The sequence below is a fragment of the Myotis nattereri genome (genome assembly GCF_964212035.1).
Source record: "Myotis nattereri genome assembly, chromosome: 13".
Classification (NCBI taxonomy): domain Eukaryota; kingdom Metazoa; phylum Chordata; class Mammalia; order Chiroptera; family Vespertilionidae; genus Myotis; species Myotis nattereri.
In genome coordinates, this window is record NC_138088.1 from 37,606,641 (window position 1) to 37,623,277 (window position 16,637).

At 41.3% G+C, this 16,637-nt stretch overlaps 1 protein-coding gene across 2 annotated transcripts in view; it reads left to right on the plus strand.

The window, feature by feature from the left end:
* The first annotated feature begins 527 nt into the window (after window positions 1–527).
* Window positions 528–16,637, plus strand: part of EXOC6 (exocyst complex component 6) — a 150,216-nt gene continuing 134,106 nt past the window's right edge. The window contains exon 1 of one of the 2 annotated variants that reach the window (XM_081104336.1): window positions 528–783. In XM_081104336.1, the coding sequence (XP_080960462.1) occupies window positions 662–783 (122 nt within the window). In that variant the 5' untranslated portion in view covers window positions 528–661. Of the gene's footprint in view, window positions 784–9,091; window positions 9,219–16,637 lie in introns of those variants that run through there. The other variant, XM_081104337.1, reaches the window with a different exon arrangement.

The following is a 16,637-nucleotide window of genomic DNA, read 5'->3' on the forward strand; positions in this document are numbered from 1 at the left end:
GACGTGCACCGACCACCAGGGGGCAGATGCTCAATGCAGGAGCTGCCCCCTGGTGGTCAGTGCACTTCCACAGGGGGAGCACTGCTCAGCCAGAAGCCGGGATCATGGCTGGTGAGCACAGTGGCAGTGGCTAGGGCCTCTCCCACCTCCGTGGCAGCACTAAGGATGTCCAACTGCTGGCTTAGGCCCCCAAGTGCTCCCAGACTGTGAGAGGGCGCAGGCTGGGCTGAGGGACACCGCCCCCCCCCCCGCCGAGTGCATGAATTTCGTGCACTGGGCCTCTAATATTAAAATATGTGCCCCCCCCCCCAAAATATGTGCCCTAACGAGTCCACTGCATTTAATAACTTTTTATAGTATAATGGTTTTGATTTCAACCAAGTGTGTAGTTACTATCTTTGAAAACAAGTGAGTAAATATAGCAAGCATCAGGCAGGAACTTTCTGAACTGTGTCAAGGTTAATAATAAGTAAAATGTTATAAGTAGAGACAGGACAGCAACAGCTGTGCAACATTCTTGGAAGCAGGGCTTTTGATAGCATGAAGTCAGACAGTGAGCTCAGTTTTGCGGCTACTCTGGCTGAACAGAGAACCCTTATGATAATTATATGGAAAACTACTTTTCTTTTATAAATTACAACTGTATTGCACTCGAAATCTGATGTCTGCAACTGGAAAATCAGGGGTATGTGGAGCAATGTTGGAAGAAGACTCAGATCAAACCTACGAGAATGTCCTGGCTGAGATTCAGTCCTTCGAGCTACCCATTGAAGCTACGTTAAGGTAGGACTCCTATATAATTTATTGTTTCTTCCTTAGTGGCAATAAGGTAGTCTTATTCACTTCTTTTTACACGTTTCTCTATAACAGAATAAAAAAATAGTTTTAAGAAATAGTTACAATTCTGTGTGCACCTAATCTCAAAGTTTCCTTATCCTTAGAGAAATTACAATAAATAAGTAATCCACTTTTTGGGGGCATTATATTTGTTTCCTGATTCATCACAACAAGTTTATAAAATAGAAGTGACTTTCAAGTGATCAAAAAGGGCCTCATGCCATCTCCAAATAGATATTCCATCTCATTTCTATGAAGTTGCCATTGTTTTCTCTAAACTATTTCTTAGTGAAAAGGATGGAAAACACATTAGACATGTCAATGAAACCAATTTATGTTTGGTGGATGTGAGTTGTAGAAAAAAATGCAGACTATTTATTTGTATTGTTTCTGATCAAGTATCTGGTGACCGCTCAGATATGTATTTTTTAATTTACACTTAAGACTTAAAAATAGCTTCTTTGGTAATATGGGGATTTATTTGCAGAGTTCAAGAACAGGATTTGAAATAATAGCAATGTTTCTTTGTATTAGAAGGACACCTTTTAACATTCAGTTCTTTCTGCCTGTCTGCCTGTATCTATCTGTGTGAGAATGGGATGGCAATCACTGAATGTGAGCATGACAGTCAATAAATATTTGTTGGCTAATATTTGTAGATTAAGTGAAAAGATTTTTTTTTTCAGGGGGTGTTGTCTCTCTTCATTCTCAGAAAGGTCCCAGGGCCAGGTGCTTTGAAATTCACCAGTTTAAATCTGAAGATATTTCTACCAAGTATTCAAATTTGATTTTGCATTAAGTATATTTTGAATCTCTTCCAAAGGCCTAGGGTAGTGTTGTAGGCATGGGAGGCTTTGATATATATTGGTTGTTTCTTGGATTATCAATATGTAGGTCAGTTGCAAAATCCTTACAACTCCATTATAACTATTCTTTATACCTTTATTTTTTTGAGCATCATGTGGAGAAGGGCAAGTAATTTTAATGTCCTGATTCAAAGGTGGAAGAAACCAGAGCTTTTTACTAACGGGAAACTCAATTTTTTTTCACATGGAACATATTTTATACGATACCAGCACCTTCTAAAATGTGTGCATTGCCTGATGGCTAAGTCAGAAGTCTAAAGAGAAACAAGAGTAGGGGGTGAAAGGCGCCTGCACGTGTGTTAGTTACTTTGGCCTCTGCTGCCATGGCTGCTTCAGAGCCTTGCCCTCAACCCCGGACCCTCTTCATCTCTCCCCTGGTCCCACACTCTGGCCAGTATCTACAGACTTCTTCCACCCCTGGAACTATCAGCCAGTCTTTCTCTGGCATTAGACCTGACTTCCTATAAGGCTCTTGGATCTGCTCTAACCTCTGTTCTTAGGGCAAATATCCCCAATCTTTACCCGGTTTTCCTAGAGAAAAAAATCAGTGTAGATCTGCAGTCGCAGCACTGTCCCAGCATCACCCTCAAGGGTGGAGACTGCTCACATATTTTTCCCAGGTGCTGCCCTGTCACCACCACCTGGGGGGGCCCACTGGTTTATTTATGTTGCCAATAAAATACCCATTAAAGACACCACAGGCAGCTATAGCAATTGAATTGAGGAGTAACATTCCAGGGTGGACAGTGGAACTGGATATTAGCCATATAGATGGTGAATGAATTTAAAAGGGAGAAATATGAAGAAAGGCCTACTACTAGTGCTTGCATTGTACTAGCATGGCTCTGCTTTGGCCATTCAAAATCTCCTGGCTGTCAGCCTGTTGGTAGGCTGAAACTCACTAGCAGGTGAGGTCTGGAGTTAGTTTTGCTGCTCTAATCCTTTCGCCCTGGGCATCACTGTTTTCATAGCGTTACCACGGTATGCTAATTTCCATTGGATTTTCTCATTTTCTTTAGGTTTTCTAATTTTTTACTCCAGTTCCTCCATTTGGCCTAGAAGCATTCAGTTCCTTATCAGGTCCTCCCTTTACGGGGCTGTCCCTGTAAGCTTCATGGCCGTTTGGAACTCCACTAAAGAAAACTGTTGGTACCAGTTTCATTTAACATTACCAACTTCTTTGAATAAGGATGGTCAATAGGTCTCACCTAGCACACCAATTCCAATGCATTGGTAGTGGCTGTCTGAATCCCATGCTGAGAGTGATTCTGATAAATTAGTCATGGCAGCTATGGGATTAGGACAGGGCAGTAGCAGTGTTCATAATAGTTATCAGATTTACCTTACAACTTCCTGCTGCCAGGCCTCACCCATGTGACCTGCTCTCCAATGAATCCAGACCAACCTGGATGTAGCCATTATGCCACTTGGAGTCCTGCAGGGGTATTGTTAGCTTCTTAGTTACAGGATGTTCCAAAACTACAGCATATCTAAACCAATTTGGGTTCAAAAGTTGCAGTGTGTCTTGTTGCTATAGCTGGGCCCAAGATAAGCATGGACACATTGAAGGGCATGTGAAGTTAGTAGGAGGTAGAGAAAGGGGACATATCCAAAGAAAGCCCTGCAGATGGTGGGGAAAATAGGAGGAAAAGGGAATTGTACAGATGACGTACCAGAAGAAATTTTTGTAATTGTTTCATGATAACATGATTGTTTTACACTTGTATTCACAGACTCTCTCGGGCACTTTTCCAAAAGCTGACCATGAAGTTTTACCAGTTTAAGGGCAAACAGGATATTGTTATTTCTTTGACTTTAATGTTTTTAGGAATGAAGATAACATACCTTTAGGAAATGACAGAAAACATTTATTTAAAAAAGAAAAAAGCAACTAACAACCTAAACTGTATACACAATAACATTTTAGGATGACATACTAAAAAATATGACTGGTCAGATTCAACTGTGGATGTTCTAAAATGCTCTTGCTCTTTATATCTTCAAACATGTAAGATTTCTATTAAATCATATTTCACTAAGTATATTGGTTAAGATCAATGGCCTAGGTTTTATTAAGTTATTTGATTTGGGCCTTGGTTTCTGAAACTCTGAAATGGGAATTACAATAAAACTTATCTCAAATGGTTAATGTATATGAAAAGCTTAGCACAGCACCTGCCTAGTATATAGTAGATGCTTAATAAATATTAGCTCTCATTATTATGCCTAATTTACATCTGGGAAATATATTCCAGTATACTTTAATAAATATATACTTTAGAATATTGATGTAAACAAGCTCCCACAGCATTAAGCCAATGCAACTGCATAGGTCCCACAAAAATGAGCCATTCCTGTCTGAGCTTAGCACTGCGCCTGCCACAAAAGCAATCATTCAACGGAATGGTTGCTGAATAAACAGATCCAGGGCTAATTATATTTGAACTTCTCTGAGACTGGCTCATATTTAAGAGAAACTGAATTTATTTGGCTTCAATTTCAAATTTCCTTTTATTGTTCTCCACCGTGGGATCTGGATCTTTGTGGGACAACAGATTCCTGGATATAGTTTTACAGCAGGAGTCCTCCCAGGCCTGCCCTGGACTCTGCTGATACTCTTTTGCACTTGCAGAGTGTGGCCACTTGGTGTCACTGCACCAACAAGGCAGAAGCCGAGGAGTGCGGCTGTCAAGACATCCCCAAAGAGTGGCTAAAAGGTCGCAGAAAGGGTTAGCTTACTAGTATTAGCGTCAATGTATAAAGACTGCCTGTACTTTACATTTTGGCACAGTTTTACAATTATACAATGAGCGCTCTGAAACCATTTAGGAAACATCTGAAGGATATTAGCAGTGTTGAGAAGCTTAAGATCAGGAAGTCAGCTACAGGGTTTCCAGGAATGGGGAAGGGAATCTTTCTGTAGAGTTGCACCCTACCTCATGAAACATGTGTTTGCAACATTGAGCTTAACGTCAGAAGTATCTGCATGTAGATCATTCATTTAACAGCTATTAGCTGGGCTGGGTAGTAAACAATACAGACACTGTTTCTGTGCCTGGTCATGGAGACAGACCCGTGATTTATTTACCACCACATGTGCCTCAAAGGATAAGCACTACTTCCAATGACAACAAAGAGGTGCTTGACTTAGAAGCAAGATCTGGGAGGTTCACTAAAGTGGATCAGGAACCAAGAGTCTAACCCAGCCATGGGCAAACTACGGCCCGCGGGCCGGATACGGCCCGTTTGAAATGAATAAAACTAAAAAAAAAAAAGACCATACCCTTTTATGTAATGATGTTTACTTTGAATTTATATTAGTTCACACAAACACTCCATCCATGCTTTTGTTCCGGCCCTCCCGTCCAATTTAAGAACCCATTGTGGCCCTCGAGTCAAAAAGTTTGCCCACCCCTGGTCTAACCCAAAGGCATGGACCCATTTCCTCCTCCACAATAGAAAACAAATTTCAGGCAGTTTCTATCAGTTGAGCATGCAGCAAAAATGAGGTTCGGGTTCAGAGAACCTTAACACAAAGTTAGGATATTTTGTTAATGATTAAAAAAAGAACATTTATGTGTTGGTTTTATTTTTATTTTATCAAGAGGAAGCTAAATTCTGGGCTTCCTGGTTTAATAATAAGTGCCTAATAATCCTAGTCTTCAGTGCTAATGTTGATTGAGCTCTGGGCTAAACATTACACATATATTACCTCCTTTAATCACCACACAGCTTGGTGCACCAAGAACTATTATTGTCCCTAATTCATATTTGAAGAAACTGAGGCTTACAAAAGTTAAGTAACTCTCCAAAGGTCCAACATCTAGTAAAAGATGAGTTGGAATTCCAACCCAAGCAGTTAAATGCCAGGGCAGCTGCCTTCGACAGCCTCCTTCTTAGGGAAGGGCTTTCCCAAGGTTGGTTATTAGTCTGAAGACAAGCGACTTCATGCCTAAGAGTTAATTGGCAGGTGAAATCTTTAATTCACTGGTTCATTTCATACTGGACACAGAATACATCTCCTGCCTTGCCAGTCCTCCCGGTGTGTCTTTCCCCTGCCAGAGTCCTGTGGAGAGATTTGGGGTGGATCTCTGGAAGTCAGCACCCACTGCCTGAAAAAGAACTCAACACGCAGGTGCAGTCTGCCCGTGTGTGCCCTCCTACTGTCCAACCTCCTCCGACCAGACTGATTAAGTCAGCTATTCCTCGGGTAAAACAACTTCGGAACATTCTTCTTGGCTCACTTTTTAACTAAAGAGAAAAACAGGAACTGGTTAATAGGTCCATCTTCTCCAACCCACTGCTGTGTGGCTTTGGACAAGTGACTTACTTTCTGTAAGTCTCAGTTCCTTCAGATTGAATCGGAGATAGTAAAAGTACCAACCCCACAGGATTTAAATTAGATTTTAGTAAAACTACTACTAACTTAATTACCAATTAAAGTACTAATTCAATTAGCAAAGACTAAATTAGATAATATAAAGGTCTTAGGGCTTAGCAAATAGTGCTCAATAGCCATTATGGCTTTCATTTTGGCCTATAGCTGAAATTCTTAATTTTAGAGCCTTTAGGAATGTATCACTTTAGAACAGGCTTTTTTTTGGGGGGGACACATTTGTTATATCTATGTCCATGGTTAAAATTTACACAGTTATTTAGGACAGTCAGCTTTAATCTTAGCAAAAATCTTCAGGTACTAACAGAACTGTCAGAAGTCACAAAGGGAACCAGTAAAAGCTGCTTCAGAAGGAGAAGTGGTATATGGACTTCCTCCCTTCTTGAGTTGCAGGGAAAATACTGCTGCTTCTGGTGAGGCAATCTCTATGGGTAGGTGTTGAAACAGGCTAGGAGTGAGGAGTGCATGAGCAGGGCCGGCTTCCCAGCACAGGGGCATCTGGAGCTGGACAGATGGTGGCAGGACTGGTGAAGAGAAGGGGGCGTGGTCTGGGTAATGAGTGCTCAGGGAAGGAATGCCCCGTCAGGAGACAGGTGCCAAATAAGAAGCTGCCCTGTGCCATATGCCCCACTCTTCTCACCTTGCTTTCCTCTTCAGAGCCATGAATTTTGGCCGTGCACATCAACTTAGCTAGGGTAGTCTGCCATTTCCTGCAGAGGCAACTGGCTTTCTATTCTCTTTATAGCAAGGTACAAAATTTGTCTTCATTTCTTGTGTTTCAGTTTCAATTTTCAAACAGTTTATTTTGCTCTCTCAAGAGCTGAACCTGCAATTCAGATGTGCTAACACCAGGCGATGGTGCCCCAGTAATTGGAAAGGCAATCAGCTAAGAAAAAAAATTTGTTTTTTACTAAATAAAAATCAGTGGCAGGAAGGGCCAAAACACTGGGATAGAGGGATTTGGCTTGACCCAAGGGTAAAATTTTAAATAAGCGGAGGAATGGATGAAGTTGATATCTTCTGACAGAAGTCTTTAAATATTGTTTCTTGCATTGAAGCTCTTTATTAAAGTGGGCATCAGGGAATTTGAGGCAATATTTTCTATTAGTGCTACAGATTTCTATTAAGGTTACTGAATACAGCCACATTACATGATATATATTTAATGTCAATGTGTAAAGAACAAGTGTGAGGAAATTAACTTTTTACAATTTGATATTGTCCTACTTTCTAATTGTTACCAATTACAGATTAGTCAAACTCTTGCCTTATGCTCAGACCTGTTTGGAATGCTCCTTTCCAACCCATCTTGACCTCTTTCCAATGACTTCAGAGCTTCAGTATTGTCTGGTTTTAAAACCCTTCCAGCTTTCTCTTAGCTACGTGCAGAACTCTATGAGGAACTATCGGGAATTGCAAAATTAAAAAAAAAAAGGTCTCTCTGAAGGTAAGGACCTTAACATGGTGTGACTGTTGGTGAACTTGGGAAGAGATTTTTGTTTGTTTCTGCATATTCTTGCAGCTCAAAAAAAAAAAGTGGTTTTTCTCAGAAATGATCTGAATTCTTCTGTGCCATCAAGACCATGGAAACAGGCTTGGGATGGGGTTTCTGGTACAGTGAGCAGCTGGCAATAGTAGCGCTTCCTTGGTCTCCCAAGCCTGCATGTGCTGAGTCAGTGGTATTTTGGTTTCCTGGGTGCCAAGTGTACAAAAACAAATAAAATTCCCAAATGTATAAAAAGGAACCCATCAAAACAAGTGCAAACTCTTAAAACAGTTGTTGGTGGAATGGATAAATGTGCATAGTTGCATCTAGTGTCATTTACAGATGGGGAGACTGGAATATAAAGAGATTAGGTTCTTGCCCAAAGTCACCCTGCTGTGAAGTGAGGTGAAGATGCAAGGAATTACATTGAGGATGCCTGTCTTCAGAGCTCATGCTTTTAACTGTTATACAATATACCACCTCCCAGGAGTTTTGTCGGGAGGAGGATGAGATAGGCTTCTGGGAAAAGCTCACTGACGGGGCTGCGTTACCCAGCTGGATGATAGTAAAGGGCTTCGTTGCCTCAAAGGGAAGTTCAGCGCCCTGGATTAATGGAGGCCAGAAAACAGTTGTCCTTCAGGGCTAGGTGTGCACTCTTCCTGATTGAGCTTCCTCCGTCTCTGCTTTAGTCATGACCAACTGGTTTACTCAGCGTCCCACAAACGTCATTAAACAGGACTCTTGGACCCCAGTACCTCCGCGCAAGCCACCTGCCTCTCTCTTCTCCTGTCTCTCCGATGACCTCTCCTCTCAAAGACTTCCACCATCCTCATCCCAGCAACGGGGGCACTCGGATTCAAGGACTTTGGCAGGAAAGGAAATCAAGCATTGCCCCTGGGCCTCTCTTGCATCTTTGCCATCAAGTGTCGCAGTTCTCCGTCATTTAATTTTCCTGGCGCTTATAATTTACTTCCAAGTTGAGTGGCCTCGGCCAACTTCCGGTGGGCAGGGACGTAAATCCACCCAGAGCGGCCGTCCTGGTCTCCGCTGGCATTTTCCCGGGTCATTCCTAAAATAAACATTATGCCCGAACACAGTTTTGCTTTTCATGAGTGCACGTTTTTCCCTTTTCTGACTCTCCACCGCCCAGAGCCCATCAGGTCTCCTGGTTAAACTTTTCCGTCGCTTTTCCTGCAGGTTGAGGGTGACTACTTGCCGCAGCAGCGGGTCTGGCACACAGAGAACAAGGATATAGGTTAACTGTGTTACAGGCGGGCTGGTGGCAGACCGCCACTGGGGCAAGTGGCGGGGCTGAGCGCGAGGGCACCCGCCTCCCGTCCTCGCCGTCCGCGAAGCCTGGTGGCCTGGGGAACGTGCCGGTGCGCGGATCCCCAGCTGGGCGGTGCGCACGCGCGCCCCCGTCCCCGCGCCCGCCCCGCCCTTGCCCCGCCCCTTGCGCTCGGGCCGCGCGCCGCTAGCTCCCGCCGCCCGCCCGGGGGCGCGCCTTGCCGGCTCCCCAGCTGCCAGCCAAGATGGCGGAGAGCGGCGAGGGGATAGGCAACGTCCCAGAGCATGAGCGCATCTTGCAGGAGATCGAGAGCACCGACACCGCCTGCGTGGGGCCCACTCTCCGGTAAAGCTCTCATCCCCGCGGGACCCCGAGCGGCCCCCGCCGGCCTCTCGTCAGGAGCGGGGCGGATCGCCCGACAGACAGGTGGTGCGCGCGCAGGCGGAGGTCTGGGACCCCGGCCCGGCTGGGGCGGGGCCGAACTGGCGGCTGCACCTGCAGGCGCGGCGGGCCTCAGCCGCGGGAGCTGTGACCGCGCAGGCGGTGGGTGTGGCTGCCGCGGTGCCTCGGACCCTGCGAGCCGCGGGGTCGTCTTGCGTTTGCCGCCCTGCGTTTGCCCTCGGGCCTGCCCGGCTGAGGGCGCGGGCGGGCCGGGAGCGAAGGTTCACCTCTGCTGGCGGGCGTGACTGATGCGCGGAGGCGCGCGCTGCTGGGAACCCCGGCGGCCGGCTGCCCCGGGCGGGGGAGCGTTGAAATGGAGCGGGAGACGCCGGCACCCTCACCCCGGAGTGGGCGCGAGGGCGCGTGGGCTAGAGAGGAGGAGCCGGTGCTCGGGCACGCGCTGCGGTGACCGTGGGTTCACCCGGCCACGCTCTTACTTATTTACGGAAGTGTCATTAATTTTGCATGACATTTTCCGTTTATTTATTTATTTATTTTTTACAAAAGGATACCTTTTAAAAATAGTTACCAGGTAGGGACTATTCCAGACGGGCTCCCTGCTGCCCTAATAGTAGAATATTCAGCCGGACACGGTACCGATCTATTCGATGAGGTTAGGCACCCTCGTCAAGACTAAGAGCCTTTTACATGCAAGGCTTCGTCTTTTGCAGCGATGGCAGTGAAGTGATGACTCCCTTCGGGGGCCTAGGGCGGGTTGTGCTTTATCATGATTGTTTTCTTCGGGATGCATTTGCTAGAAGTGGCGTGGACCTATGATTTGTGGACCCGTGGATGTAATGTAAAGTGAAACCGGTTCAAGTCATAATGCAAGCGCACCTTGCGCTGCGAGTGTGTCCGGAGACCTGGGTTTTGCCCTCATCCCATCACAAAGTGTGCAGTCACGGGCAGGAAGCATGTAACCTTTCTGGACCTCCGTTTCCTTCTTCATGGCCTGGGTAGGGGTGGAGGTTTAGATGCCCAGAAAGGCCAGGACATCGGGGACTTGTGTATTCACTGCTGTATCCCCAACACCGAGCTCACTGGGATGGCCGGCACCCGGTACATTTTGTTCTCATGATGTTCTTCCTGTGATATGATCAGCATGGTTAGTGCATTTCCTTAATTTTCCAACTTCATTCTTTTCATAAAACTACATCTGGCAATGAAAGAAGAAATCACACCTTAAAAGGAAGCTTTGTTTTCTTTATTGCCTGGTGAAACTGAAAGAATACATTATGTGGTATAGTTAACACAGCAGCCCATTTTTGAAAACAGTGTTGGTTATGAAGGAAATGCTTCATCTTGGGGAAGTGTGCGAGGCAGTATCCGTGAAAAAAAGATGAAATTAACTGAGAAGGAAATTTTGAAGTATATTGAGAAACTTTTGTGTCACAAATAGAATATTTATATTTGTATGTTACTCTGTTCTGTTTTGCTGGACAATTGTGTCACCTGCTCACTCAGTTGAAGCCCACGCTCTTTTCTTTGACTAACTCCAGTGACTCATACTTATTCTATTTATACACTTGTCATCTCTCATTTATAAGCTCTCTCCACACACATAGAAGCCGCTGCTACCAGTTCTTTTTCTTGAACAGCATTTGAGCGACTACTGTTTTCACCTAGGTTTTTCTGAGTGAAGTACTGATATTAAATTGTAACAAATCTTTTATTATGGTAAAATTGAAATGTCTTAAAAGTAAAATAGTGTAATGAAGCACCATGAACCCATCATCTTCCTTCAGTTCAAGTGTCCGGTCTCTTGTTTTTTAAAATATATTTTTATTGATTTTTAGAGGGAGGTAAAGGGAGAAGGATAAGGAGATAGAAACATTGATGAGAGGAAATCATCGATTGGCTGCCTCCTGCATGGCTCCCACTGGGATTGAGCCTGCAACCCAGGCATGTACCATGACTGGGGATCGAACCAGCAACCTCTTGGTTCCTGGGTCAATGCTCAATCACTGAGCCACACCAGCTGGGTTTGTAGCCAGTCTCCTTTGATTTTTCCTCCTATCCATTCTCCCCTACTCTGGCTTATTTTGAAGCAAATCTTAGACATAAATTAATTCATAAATATTTCAGCATTAAGATTAATTTTTGTTGTTATTTCCTACTTATCTGGCCTGTAGGCTTATGTTGTTCTTTTTTTTTTTTTAATATATTTTATTGATTTTTTTACAGAGAGGAAGGGAGAGAGATAGAGAGTCAGAAACATCGATGAGAGAGAAACATCGATCAGCCGCCTCCTGCACAACCCGCAACCAAGGCACATGCCCCCGACCGGAATCGAACCTGGGACCCCTCAGTCCGACGCTCTATCCACTGAGCCAAACCAGCCAGGGCGGCTTATGTTGTTCTTATTTTTCTCTGTGGCAGACTTTTTTAGCCTGACCTTTTCTTTATTCATTTTTTTTTTTTTTATAGATTTGGCTTTGTGGGGGAAGCCAGATGATTAAATGAAAAGCATGTATACACTCTTCACAGTGCCTTGCATATAATATGGTTATTTGACCACAGTGGAATTAAATTAGAAGTCAATCATAGAAAACTCTGGAATATCCCCAAATATTTGGACACTGAATAACAATCTAAATAACCCATGGGTGAAAGAAGAAATCAGAAGAGAAATTAGTATTTTGAATTGAATAAAATGAAAATGCAACATATTGGAATTTGTGTGATACAACTAAAGCAATACTTAGAGAGAAATTTAAGCACTGAACACCTGTCCTAGAAAAAGAAGAGCAAATGAAATCCAAAAAAGCCAAAGAAAGGAGATGATAAACATTAGAGTGGAAATCAGTGAAACAGAAAATAAAAAAAAAACATTTGAGAAAATCATTGATACCGAAACCTGGGTCTTTGAGGTCAGTAAAATTGATGAAACTTTAGGGAAGAAAATGAGAAGATACCAGTGATCAAGAATTACAAATTCCCAATAGGAATGTCAGGAATGAGAGAGATTACATCACTACAGATTCTACAGATATTAAAAAAGAGAATAAGGGAATATTATGAACAACTTCATGTCAGTACATTTGATAACTTGGAAGACATTCCTTGAGAGATGCAAACCATCACAGTTCACTTAAGCCTGGCTGGTGTGTCTCAGTTGGTTGAGCATGTCCCATGCATTGAAAGGTTGCCGGTTTGATTCCCGCTCAGGGCACATGTCCAAGTTGTGGGTTCACTCCCTGGTCAGGTTGTGTATGAGAGGCAACCGACCAGTATTCTATCACATTGATGTTTCTGTTTCTCTTTCTCCCTCTCTCTTCCGCTCTCTCTAAAAGTCAATAAAAACTTAAAAAACAAAGCTCACTTAAGAATAAATTACCGAATAGACCTATATCAATTAAATAAGTTGAATTTGCTGTATAAAACCTTCCCCCAGCCCTGACCAGTTTGGCTCAGTGGCTAGAGCAGTGATGGCGAACCTTTTGAGCTTGGCGTGTCAGCATTTTGAAAAACCCTAACTTAACTCTGGTGCCATGTCACATATAGAAATTTTTTGGTATTTGCAACCATAGTAAAACAAAGATTTATATTTTTGATATTTATTTTATATATTTAAATGCCATTTAACAAAGAAAGATCAACCAAAAAATGAGTTCGCGTGTCACCTCTGACACGCGTGTCATAGGTTTGCCATCACTGGGCTAGAGCGTCGGCCTGTGGACTGAAGAGTCCCAGGTTCGATTCCGGTCAAGGGCATGTACCTTGGTTGCAGGCACATCCCCAGTAGGGGGTATTCAGGAGGCAGCTGATCGATGTTTCATTCTCATGAATGTTTCTAACTCTCTATCCTTCTCCCTTCCTCTCTGTAAAAAATCAATAAAATATATTAAGAAAAAATAAAACCTTCCCTCCAAGCCATCCGGGCCCAAATGGCTTTACTGGTGAATTTTACATTTAAAGAAAAATTGATACCAATTCTATTAAAATTCTTCCAGAAAAATGGAAGAGGAGGGACTATTTCTCAATTCATTTTGAAGTCAACATTAACCTGATACCAAAACTAAAGAGAGACAGTTCTAGAAAAGGAAACTCTGGACCAATATAAACACAGATGAAAATACTCTAAACAAAATTTTAGCAAGTTAAATCCAGCAATATATAGAAAGAATAATACATTGTAATCAAATGGGATTTATTTCAAGAAAGCACGTTGGCTTAACATTTGAAAAACCAATCAATGTAATTCACCATATTAAGCTAAAAAAAGAAAATTTGTAGAAGCAGAGAAAGCATCTAGAAATTTAACATTCATTTTTGATAAAACCCATCAGAAACAAGGGTTGGAAATTCTCAGCCTGAAAAAGGGCATCTATGAAAAACTTATAACTAACATTGTACTTAATGATGGAGGACTAGACTGAAGCGAGGTTGTTCATTCGCACCACTTTCATTCAGTACTGTGCTAAAGGTCTTTGCCAGTATAATAAGACAAAAAGTAGATTAGACAATGTGATCATTTATAGAGAAAATCATATACAATCTAGAAATGCTACTGGAACTGATAAGTGAATTTAACAAGGATGTAGGATACAATATTAATGTGCAAAAACCAGTTGTGTTTCTATATGCTAGCAAGGAACAATGAAATTCAAATTCAAAACCGATACAATAAAAAATATGAAATACTTATAAATCTGACAAAAGATGTGGAAGACTTGTACATGAAAACTACAAAATGTTGCTGGTCGAAACTAAAGAGGACCTAAATACATAAATGCACACATATGCTGTATTCATGTATCAGAAGACTCAATATTGTTAAGATGTCAGTTTTCTCCAAATTGGTCTTTAGATTCAAGGAAATTGCAATAAAAATCCGAGGAGAATTTTTTTTGTATGCGTGTATACAAATTGACAAGCTGATTCTAAAGTTCACAAGGACATGCGAAGGATCTAGAATAGCCTAAGTAACATGGAAAACAACAACAACCCCCAGCAGAGTTGGAAGATGTATACTGCCTGGTTGAAAGACTTACTATAAAGCTAGAGTAATCAAGGCAGTATATAGAACTAGCATCAAGATAGACAAGTAGAAACTGAATGGAGACTCCATAAATAGATTCAGATGATTGGTCAGTTAATTTTTCTTAAATTCTCATCTGAGGATATTTTTCTATTGATTTTTAGAGAGAGTGAAAGAGAGAGGGAAAGACAGAAATATCAATGCGAGAGAAACACATCAATTTGTTGCCTCCAGCACGTGCCCTGACCAGGGCCTGGGCCGGAGAGGAGCCTGCAACCGAGGTACGTGCCCTTTACCCTAATTGAACCCGGGACCCTTCAGTCCGCAAGTGGATGCTCTATCAACTGAGCCAAACCGGCTAGGGGTAGTCAGTTAATTTTTGACAAAGATGCAAAGGTAATTAATTAGAAAAAGATAGTTTTTTAAAATAATGGTGGTGGAATAATTGGATATCCATATATAAAATAATGAACTTTGCATCATATTTAAAAATTAACTCAAAATGCATTTCAAATATAAAATATAAAACTATAAAACTCTTAGAAACCATAGGAGAAAATCTGGGTTTGGCAAAGATTTCTTAGATACTATTCTAAAATCATAATACATAAAAGAAAAATTAATTAATTGTGTTTCATCAAAATTGAGAATATCTGGTTTTCAAAGAGACTCCTAAGGGAATGAAAAGACAAGCCACAAATGGCGAGAAAAATGTTTGCAAATCACATATCTGATTTAAAAAAATGGAGTCCAGAATGTATAAGTCTTTAAGACATAAGAAAACCTTATTAAAAATAGGAAACTGATTTGAACAGATATATCACAATAAAAGGTACACAGAGGGCAAATAAGCATATGAAAAAATGCTTAACATCAATAGTTGTTAGAAAAATGCAAATTGAAACTACAACATTAAACTACCTTGATATTGGACTGTTTGATTGGAATGTGGAACAACGGGCACTCTTATACACTGCTGTGGGAATTTCATAGATGCTACTTATCAGGTTGAGGAAGTTCCCTTCTCTTCTAGTTTGTTGAGTATTTTTATTATGAAAGAGTGTTGAATTTTGTCAGATCCTTTCTCTGCAACTATTGAAATGACTCCGGTATTGTAAACCAAGGCAAATACAATTCATTTTCCATATTTTGTCCTTTATTGTATTCTTTAATATTCTGAAATAAACAGTTTGCTTTAGATCACTGGCTCTTTCTTAGAGATCTGTGAGAGTGGAACTATTTTCAAATAATGCTTTCAAATGAATGAATCAATAATTTTTTTTAAAAAAAATCTCAGTTTTAGTTTTTAATGTAAATATTGATAGTTATAATCCACATGAATAAAAAAGATTTTAGGAATTCTTAATAAGTTTTGAGAGTGTAAAAGAGATTTAAAAAATTGAGAATGACTGTTTTAGGACAGAACTACTTTTTCCTTGAAAAACAAAAGCACACACACAATTGCCTTTCTCTGTCACTATTTTTCCTAGTATAATTTTAACCACTGGTAATGATTTAAACTTTTAACCAAAGTAACTAATTTATATTCACATTGAAACACTGAGATAGAACATTGAGAAATGTCTGTTGTACACAAACATTTTATCAGACTAGCAAAACTCATGAGCTACATAATTCAACTTTCTACAAACACAAACATCCCATTTACATGTTCTTAAAGTGGCAAATATGAACTCTCAATATATCCCAAACTGTAGCTTCTCTATAGTATCTATAGTAATAAAAGCATAATATGCTAATTAGACTGATGTCCTTCCGGACATCCTTCCGATGACCTTCTGGATGAAGCCTCAGTGGTGGGGGCTGAGGCAGAGGCAGCCGCCATGGTTGGTGGCCGGGGGCCGAGAGCCCCTTGCATGAATTTCGTACATCGGGCCTCTAGTATAAAAATAAGAAGCAAAAGTATATAAACTTAATTATGCTTAGTAATCAGCCTTCTAAGATTCTTAATTTAATGTCAAGGTTTTAAGTTACCTAAAAATCTGGGAAATTGTCTTTAATACCTGTTCAAATAAAAAGTTTGTCAGGATAATGATTCAACTTAGTTGAACACAAATTTACACTTTTAATCTTTAGTTATGTGAAGTTGGATTTTTAAAATGTTTCTTAATTCCTGTACGAAGAATTATTTTTTTAAAGTCTAGCATATTTAAGGTATTAGAAGATCAATTTTCTTATTTTCTGGGAATTTTATAAATATTCCATTTATATGCATACTTAAAAAATATATTTTTATTGACTTCAGAGAGGAAAGTAGAGGGAGAGAGAGAGAAACATTAGTGATGAGACAGAATCATTGACTGGCTGCTTCCTGTACGCCC